Source organism: Pleuronectes platessa, chromosome 13 (genome assembly GCF_947347685.1).
Source record: "Pleuronectes platessa chromosome 13, fPlePla1.1, whole genome shotgun sequence".
NCBI classification, from domain to species: Eukaryota; Metazoa; Chordata; class Actinopteri; order Pleuronectiformes; family Pleuronectidae; genus Pleuronectes; species Pleuronectes platessa.
The window spans coordinates 15575005-15584365 of NC_070638.1; the positions used below are offsets into that span (position 1 = coordinate 15575005).

The following is a 9361-nucleotide window of genomic DNA, read 5'->3' on the forward strand; positions in this document are numbered from 1 at the left end:
AAATAAAAATATCAGCTTTTATTTATCATTTAACAAAACAGGTTGGGAAATAACATGTCAACCTATATAATGGTGTGTAAAAAAATGTAATAACAAGAAGAATCTCAAGAGACACAGAAGATTCTTTGGCTGCAGAGGCCTGCAGAGTCAGCCCAGACACGGACTCCACACAGGAGAAGAGCTTTAAATGTGTCAACTACATCCGGACGATGAAGAAACGTCAACATCAAACAGCTCTGTCCATTTCAAACAGAAAAGAGTCATACTAACTGAATATTAACCTCTTGCAGTGACATACAGCACATTAGTTATCCAGTGATACGTTTTCTGACAAGTGTAGCAGAGAAAATGAACTACAACTTATTTATAGATGAGGGTAGAGACAAACTGATGAACCAAATGTTAAAATACTGACCTAAAACAGAGTAAACAATACATCAAAACTTCCTGTCAAATGCTGTTCGAAACACGTTTCTATCGGCATATCCTGAGTGTGTGTAGACTACATGGTGAACAGTTTCTGTTGCACCCATCACATGACAAAATCCAAAATGCCAGTCTAATGGTCAAATTAGTAAAATGAGTTTGAAGTTCTCGTCAAAGTATGAAACAGTTCTCCAGGACTTAACTTGCATAGGCAGCACAAAGAAAACACAAAACGATTTTGATCTGGGAACTGGGTAAATAATAATCATCTTATGCAGCACTTTATATTTGATTAACTATCAGACAAAGAAAAAAAACTAAATAGGTCCTTAAGGATTTCAACATTAAAGCATATTCATTTTTAAATCAGAAGTATATTTATTTAGACAATTCGATTGAAGTTTCTAAACAAAAGGTTTACCTTGAAAACAAAGTTTTGTCCGAACGCACACAGATTACCAGGTATCTTCTTAGATATCGGATTCTGAACAATTATTAACTGAAATGATCATGTTATTTTCAAAGTTTGCACGCTAAATGCTGCCTTGAAGGGGCTGGAAAGGCTCAACTGTTCAAAAATGAAATGATGTCCTAACAGATATAATTTGATATGTGCAATCTATTAATAAGAAAGAAGACAAATTTGAGAACTTTGCCCCCTTGAAAAGGAAAAAAAAGAGAACATAAAAGTAGAAAATGTAATAATAAATGTTGTATAATTCATATAAAATAAAAAATTTGCAGCAGCACACCTCTTTAGTTTTACCTCTTGCTCTACTCACAATTGAGCACTCCCTCCATCCTGATTTACGCCCGAGGCAACAAGAGGTACCTGCGACTGAGACTAGAGAAGGAGGGGACACTGATGTAAAGGGACTTGTCCTTATTTATCAAATTAGTTAAGAAAATAAATGTTAACAAAACATGTTTAATTACTCATTGCATGTTAGTCAAAAAATAATAACTTCCCCCTCTCTCTCTTCTCACCCAGGATTGACCATTTAAATGCCTGGCCAACATCGTTTCAGTTTGTTCGTTTGTACAGTTCCATACTTAATGGTTCTGGAAATAAAAAGCATATCACTGGATGAAAATTCAAGCCCCATAACGGTTCACTGAAAGCCTACAGGTGCAGTGCACTGATCAGTTACTAGCCCCTGAAGAAATGGGGGGTCACTGTTAACATTCAAAGCAGATGATAATCAATAGCAGAATAACAGAAATATGGTGCAGTATGAGGACAATGCCTCATCTTTAATCTGTAATCAAAATACATATGTGTAAATGTGCTATAATCACATTGGACTGCACAGAACCAGTAGGCTTTACAGTGAGTTTAACAGGCAAAACTTGCTTCTGTCTAAACTAAACAAAGGCTAATGCATCAAATACAGGCTGTGGAACTGTCCTCACCACAGCCATTCACCTCTTATAGGTGCTGGGTAAAAGTTACTATGATGATGTTGAGAAGCCTAGGAGGCGGTGACTCCTTCCCACTCCACCAGGTACTGCACCTTGCCATCAAGGGTGACCCGTCGGGCCAAGACTTTGTACTTTTCCCCGCAAGCCAGCCGCCCTGCCGCACCAAAATAGCTGCTTATGGAGCTCTTGAGGTGGGAGAGCTGGCTGCTGGGGTCCATTCCAAGAACTATGTCTGTTGAGTGAAGCCCTGGGAGGGAGTTCAGCATGACTGTCGCAGAGGGGTCTGGGTCTGCATGGCTGGGTGGCGGGATTTCCGGGTAAGGGGGCTGCAAGGCCCGTCGAGGTCGCCCACGCTTCCTTTTTATGGGGGGAGGGGAAACGGGCATGATGCAGGCTGTCGTGCGCATCTTGCTGGAGCTGCAGAGGCTGGATGGTGTTTGATAGGAAGAGAGGAAGTAAAAAAAAAAAAGATGGTGAGAAAAACAGAGTATATACAGCTCAGATCGGACCACGTTCCAGTCACGCCAGACCACATTCGGAGGTGGTTTGGGTCATGTGAAGGACTACTAATCAGCTGACGTCCTCTGAGCCGCTGCTGTTTCACTACAAACTAAATGCATCTTTTCTCTTCTCAGCTTTTTTTGTAACCACCGCCACAATATCAACACATAATGGACATTTCCCTTAAATTTGTCAAATCTTTCTTCTTGGAAGCGCGACATATCTTTCGCTTGTGCCAAAAGCACAACTTACACAGAAACATTGTACATGTGAAAGATTGTTATTTTGGTTGCAGTTTCTAAATGAAAGTTTAGGGAGTGCAAAACTTAATCGGATGTGCAATGGGGCCTTCTATGTATTTCACTTTTCCTATGGATAGCTAGTAGAACTGACAATATGGTTAATGTTTTCAGTGTTTTCGTATGTAAATAAAGATAGATATTTCTTTGTGAATTCAACAAGGGATGATTTGTTGTAAGTGCTTTAGTTCAGGCTATTGGGACTCGTTGAAATATAGTATTAATATAGGTTACAATAACATATTGCAAAGTGTGTAACCAGCTTGTTGTTGATTGTTAAGAAGTCCCTCTGGCAGGTGCATGTACTAATTTGTTGTTTGTTTGTGTTCCAATCAGAGACGGAGAGCTCTGTTATTACACATGGAATGACCTTACATTGACACACAGCAGGATTACCTGGACTGTCTTGAAATACTAGTTGAGGTAGTTTCTGAGGTGCTCAGGGCTCCTATGGATTCCACGTCTGAAGTTCTTGAAGACAGCGCAGACCTTTCGCTCCTGTTTATTTGGGAAGGGGATAATGAAAAAAGAGAAAGAGATAGTAGGATGAAAATGTTATAGACAAAATGGAAACTGCTGCTGAAGACTACAGCCACGATACATAGTGGTGAAAATATATTAAAAAAGCCAAAATGCCAGGTCAATGATTCAAGCTTTTAAAATGTCAGGATTTCCTGACTTGTTAAATCATTGTTCATAAAGCATATTTTCAGATTTTGACTAAAACAATTTGTAGATTGACTGTTAACAGGAATGATTGAAACCTGTCGTTTGAGACTAATTAAGAATTATGAATCCATTAAGAAACAGTTGTACCGTAGCTTCACCACAACACAGTGCACCAGTCACACATTTCTCAACACATTAGCTTACTTACTTGATAGAAGTGAAGTGATCCAATGCATGAGGCTCGAGTGGGAGAGGCCTTCTCAATTGCTGTCGAAGCAAAGGGAAAACTGTTAGCATTTCTCAGCGGGTTTCCTCCTAATAAGCTACTTTCTGAACATGTCCATAAGAGGTGATCGTTTTCTCACAAGACTGAGCAATTATGTTTACAGAATAATGCAAAAACACCCACTCCTATTAACAACTATGTACACACCTAGCTCACACCCATTAAAACATACACACAAATGCACACACTTACACACACGAACAAACACACACCTGGGGCAAGAGTTCACTGGAGTGTTGTGGTTTATCTAGTCTCTCCAGAGAACGTGCTCCATGCTTCCTCTTTTTCTTCTTCTTCTTGTCTCTGCCATTGGTTAAAGTACTGCAAGATGTACAACAACAACAACATTTCTCATCAGTTTCTAAATCATGAGAGCTGTGCATTAAAAACACACATTGTACAATTGCTTGTTGCAGGTTGTATCACTTATTAGAAACATTAACATAAGTTCCTCATCTTACCTCATGGCAGACAGGATTTTGTTGGACTTGCACCCTTTAATGGTGATTTCGTGTGAGGCCCTCTCCATCACTCGGCTGGTTGACTCATCAGAGTTGGGGGGCGCGGGAGGGAAGCGGATCCTCAGACCAAACAAATGCTTCTTCTTCTTTACCTCCTTCCCCGACATAAACCTGGCAGACAACAGAAAAAAAGGTAACGGGTAGGAACACACAGGAAAGAGTCTGTCTAACACTTTCACACTCATAAATAATTAAGAGTAAAAGGAATAACTCACAAGCTGCTGTTGTTGTTTAATGCCTCCAGAACACTTTCATATCGCTCGGATTTTGGTGTGTGGGCGAGCTGCAAATAAGGGGAAGGGGGGGGGGGGGGGGTGTTATCAAATTAAAAAGTCACGGTGCACGGACAAAAACAAATAGACAGCATATGGTTTCAAAACCCCAAATGGGCAGCCAGGGAATTGGAATTAACAATTTCATTTACCCTCTAGCACAGATTAACTACGTTGTTTTCTGGCCTCCAATAACTTTAGGATGTATTTAGCTGCTACAAAAAAAAACTACTTCTGGTTTAAGTCCCAACATTGTGAGCCAAATCCAAAACTAAAGATGTTGTGATACAGACTGCAGCATCAGAAATGCCTGCTGAAAATGCCGGGTCGGGAAAGTACGCAAATCTATGTATCAATTTGTAACCGTGTCTTTAAACTTTATTAGTTTCCCCTGAGTTTTAGTTTCTCCTTTCCCAGGAATACCCTCTTATTTGCCCCCCCAAAAAGAGAAGTTGTGCTGTACTTCCACTGAAGGGAACTATGTTTAGAGCAGTGAAAAAATGACTTGCAGGTGACTAATGTTAGCCAGAACTTGGTCATATTTCAGGCTGGAAAGTACCAAGAGTCAAATGTAAATGTGTATACATGACTTCAGTTTAGAGAGGGGTGGCTCTAGTGTTGCAAAAGACAACACTTACTCTTATAAGCATACATTTAAAGAAAGTAATTGTTACGTATTCCTAGATAAACATTTTTTATATGAAATCAAATATAAGAAGTACTTTATTAGTCCCGCAACAGGAAAATTAGCAAATATAAAGATAAACATAATCAATGGGTGACTTGATGCTTTTTTGATTGAAAACCAAAAATAATTGATGACATATTTCTTTACCTCCCCAAGCTGCAGCAGCTCCCAGTTACCATTGATGTAAGCCATGAGCTCCATCTCAGAGTCAAAGTACTTCTTCTTATGGATCACACTCAAGTTGTACAGACTCAAGTGTGAGACGTCTTCCCTGAAACGTTTTAGAAAAAGCTGAGTTTTTGTGACCTTGTGCAAAAAGAACATCATGAACAGTAGACCAAATATAGCCCAGTGAAAGGGTGGGAGTCTTTAGGCACCTAACGATTCTATTACGAGTCAGAGGACTAAGATTCTATGATAAAAACGATTATCGATTTCTCGAAGAATTTTATTATAAGTATATAACAGTGGTCAGAGCTCTCCATGATGATTTGACATCCATGCAAGTTTGGATTAATGTGCTGCAAAAACAATAAGATACTTGTAAGATGGGAGCTTTATTGTATGTCTTGAGCATTTGTTTTACGATGGGGAACTGTTCTTCACACAGACTACTTTGGAAAGGAGGGTAGCCACCTGCTTGTGGCCGATATTCTCCTTTAGAAGATAGACTTAACCTTTACCAGGGTTTTTGAGATTCACTTACCATCTGAGAGGCAGTCGGCTGAGGTACTCTGGTCCAGCATTGCAGACCGAACAAATAAAGAGATAAAACCTGAGGGCGAAAAACAAAGTAGCTCATAAGCTGGCTTTTCTTATTGTTTAAGTTTAGGTTATTCCTGAATTGTTGTAATAACGCTGGTGCAAAATATTGGGAAAATGCAGATTTTTCACATTACACCCTCAAAGAACTTTAAGAAAACCCAGATGTAATTAAAACAGTTTGCACCTGTCTCCGTAGAGCATGGGCATCTCAAAGCAATGGAGACATGCCTCATGGAACCACTGCTGACACCTGTTACACTGCAACATCTTCAGGTACCAGCTAGAAGCAAAGACACAGAGAGGTTGGCAACTGTACTCATGTATGTATTCGAAGGTTCTGAAAAACATGCATGTTATATATATGTAGAACATTCTATAATCAACTTCTTGTATCCAGCATGTGTTACTCACTCTCCTGGGCCTCCACAGTAGCAGTAACACTGTTGGATGTTAGTCTTGTGGCCTTGGTCCCACACCAGTTCTTCCAGGGCATAGGGGAAGGAGACGTGCAGCTCCATGTGCTGCTGCTGCTGCTGCTGCTGCTGCTGCTCTGGCTGCAGGAAGCTTTTAGTAGATGCCCCCCTCCTGTGTCCACCCCCTCTCTGTACATCACATACACAAAAAAACATGTTTACTCGAAAATAAAACCACGCACAAACACACACGTCATTTGCCGACAGGTTAACCCCGTTTTGCGTTACATTTAAGGATGAGCAAGTTATGGCTCAAAGAACAGCTATTTGTCAGGTAAATAAACACTTTCGGAAAAGCTGTACCTTAGGCATAGAAGTCAGCTCACACTCTGAGCACAGCCACTTGTCATCTGAGTCAATGACAGAGGCATCAATGATGGGGGAGTGGCACAATTGGTGATAACCTTTAAAGACGACAAACAATTAAATGTAACAGCCATCTATTACATCATTCTTAAATCATTCAAGAATTACAAAAGCCCTCATGGCCAGAGACTGGAGATCGAAACCTGAGATGTTCAATGTAGGGTAGAGGAGCATCAGAGATTTTGAACGGTACCTTGTCCACACTTATCACAAATGACAATCTCATTGGGTTCGTCTGAAGTCTCTTGCTGGCATATGGAGCACACAATGTCATCGTCGTCCTCGTCATCGTCATCTTCATCCCCTGAGGAAGACAGAAAACGTCAGGACAAAGCACCACCGCTAGCTGCTGTAAAGGCTTGTGATCATGTTAACTTGTGATGTTAACAAGAAAGTTTCGTGTATAGTGACTGTTCCTCTGACCGGCAAAAAATATCAAGAGAACAAAAAGAAACATTTATCTCCAAAACTCAGTGAATAAAACAAACTGTGGAAAATCAACACTTTAACTCTAGGAATTAATCCAAAGTAAAACACTGGTGCTAAAATGTATAGCCAGACGATAACATTGCATAATTATCTTCAGAGCAGATGGTCACTCCCGGTAAGTTATCAAGATCCACATTACACGAATGAATGAACTTACCAGTCTGAATATCCTTCCAAAGAACCCATGATTTAGACCGATCCTCAAAGACAACAAAGCATCTCTGCTTCTCCGGATCGATCTGAAAAGGACAAAGAACAGATGTGTTCCTGAATGCCACACTGTTCTTAAACACACCACCCAGGAATCAGACATCTACAGGAACAGGCAGAACATCAGAAGTCCTGCCATGGGAACAAAATCTTTCACACACAGGGATGTCACCCTCTACCCTCAATCACTGTTGTTTTGAATTATCTGCTATTCAGTTCAGAGTTTTTTTTGAGTGGGCAAGACCTGATGGAAAATTATAATACGGTTTGGAGTTGATATTTGTCTCAGTTCTGTAGTGCGCTATAAATTAAGTTTAAAACTTTGTGAACTGAAGGATTGTCCCTACAAATGTCATTGTGTTTTATAGCAAACTGGACTGGAAATATTGTATGGTTGAAGGTTCTAGCAGAGTCCATTACATAAATTCAAAGTTTTGCAATTGCACCATAAAATACAGCAATTTTGTATTTGAGACAACTGATCAATATTTCAAGCTTGATGCTGATAACCTGTTTGTTTGCAGCTCCAACAAAATGCAGACTTGGTCCCAGCTCCCATATGTCCAGATGTCTGTGCAGGAATGCTTCCCTCACACTTACCTTTGTGATTGTCCCCAAGTAGAACAATCCGTCTGACCATCTGGCCAGGACGTCCTGTCCCTCTGTGAACCTGCCAGACATGTCGTCATCTCCATACTCTCCCCGAGCAGAGAGGCTTGTGGGGGACAAGGACACAGCCTCCTGCTGCTGCTGGGGGTGAGTTCTGTGATGGACAGACAGGTGGTCCACAACCCCTGAGTCTCTGAAAAAACAGGGGGTGCACAGGACAATGAAATGGGGAAAGTCGGATTTAAATTTTACTGTATTTTCAGGTGATGTTTGATTCCCTGCATAATTGCCAAATCTTAACGCTTTTGAATTCAAAGTCAAGGTAACAATGACAATTGCATGCAGATATGTGGACTTTAGACAAATACTGTCCTGTGGGTGTACTGGCGATGGAAAAAACAATGGGAGCTTGTTAGGAGCTTCCAGGGCAGTGGCTCAAACACATGACCTTTCCCCGCCAGTGGACAAAAACAACCGCTGATTATTCCCACAATTAGTGCTAATTGCTCATTAACCACCACCAGCGAGCACATGGCTGCAGATCACTGCTGAGCACTTCTGTGACCCAGCTCAAAGATTGTAATCTCTTTTCTACACATTAGCGTGTCGGTGACGACTTGCAATTGTAGTTCTACAAATTTTACATTCATAATTTTTCATTCGAGGCTGTGGGAGATTAATCTTTAAGATGTGTAAGCGGTAGATTTTATTTTTTTTCTGTTTTCATCCAGCCTCTGTCCGTCAGTGCCACACTCCCTTTGTTCGAGCACCGGGGGAACATGGTGATTAAAAAAAAAGCAGCCCGTGAAGACGATAAAGAAACAGTTTGACATCGTAAAACGTGTTCAAATAATGTTTTTAGCCATTAGCCACCGGGCCTCGTTGTTAGCATGAACGCCCCACACGCGGAGCCGCCTTGGCCCCGGCCGGGTCGCTGACCGACGGACCCACACCCCCCCGACAGGAGTAAAACATGATGACAACAATACCTCATTCGGTCGCCTCCACTGATACCAACGACCCGTGCAACGAAAAAAATGAGCCCGAAGCAGTAGCCGCCGTCGTCCCGCTCCTTCCTGCGGTTGAACCTATCTAGAGAGCGCGTCGCGGAAACTTGCGGGGCTCGCGTCTTCCTCAGAAAATAACAAACGGTTCATTTTCCCCCAGCATGTTCGCCATTTTGGTTTCCCGCTGGTGCCCGGGGAGTGCATTATGGGAAGATCTGCCGCGGCGTTCACCTTTTTTCAAACATTTGAAAATGTAGGCATGTCATTTAATCACTGAGCACAGCCACATCCGCCCAATCACAGACTAATAACACGGACGTTTGTGTGTTTTCACTCGTTTATTGTGTTGCGTGTCAGA

General features: G+C 41.3%; 1 protein-coding gene across 2 annotated transcripts; it reads right to left on the bottom strand.

The window, feature by feature from the left end:
- Positions 1–3: 3 nt before the first annotated feature.
- mtf2 (metal response element binding transcription factor 2) lies at positions 4–9256 on the bottom strand. 2 transcript variants are annotated; one of them, XM_053437147.1, is made up of 15 exons: positions 8986–9256; positions 7988–8189; positions 7335–7416; positions 6882–6992; positions 6626–6726; positions 6261–6451; positions 6034–6129; positions 5791–5859; positions 5232–5355; positions 4340–4407; positions 4065–4235; positions 3816–3933; positions 3526–3584; positions 3045–3146; positions 4–2274 (listed from the first exon to the last, which is right to left on the bottom strand). In XM_053437147.1, exons 1-15 carry the CDS (start codon positions 8988–8990, stop codon positions 1899–1901), a joined length of 1875 nt encoding a protein of 624 aa, XP_053293122.1. In that variant the 5' UTR covers positions 8991–9256; the 3' UTR covers positions 4–1898. The 2 variants fall into 2 exon arrangements, with proteins under 2 accessions (XP_053293122.1, XP_053293123.1); XM_053437148.1 differs by having other exon boundaries at positions 3816–3924; positions 8986–9243.
- Positions 9257–9361: the final 105 nt, after the last annotated feature.

Bases quoted from the DNA above. Each gene is read 5' to 3' on its own strand.
- mtf2 (XM_053437147.1), bottom strand. The intron at 6,727-6,881 runs GTACCGTTCAAA...TCGTCTTTAAAG, and splicing joins TTGTGATAAGTGTGGACAAG to GTTATCACCAATTGTGCCAC. The intron at 5,356-5,790 runs GTAAGTGAATCT...AAAACGTTTCAG, and splicing joins AGCCGACTGCCTCTCAGATG to GGAAGACGTCTCACACTTGA.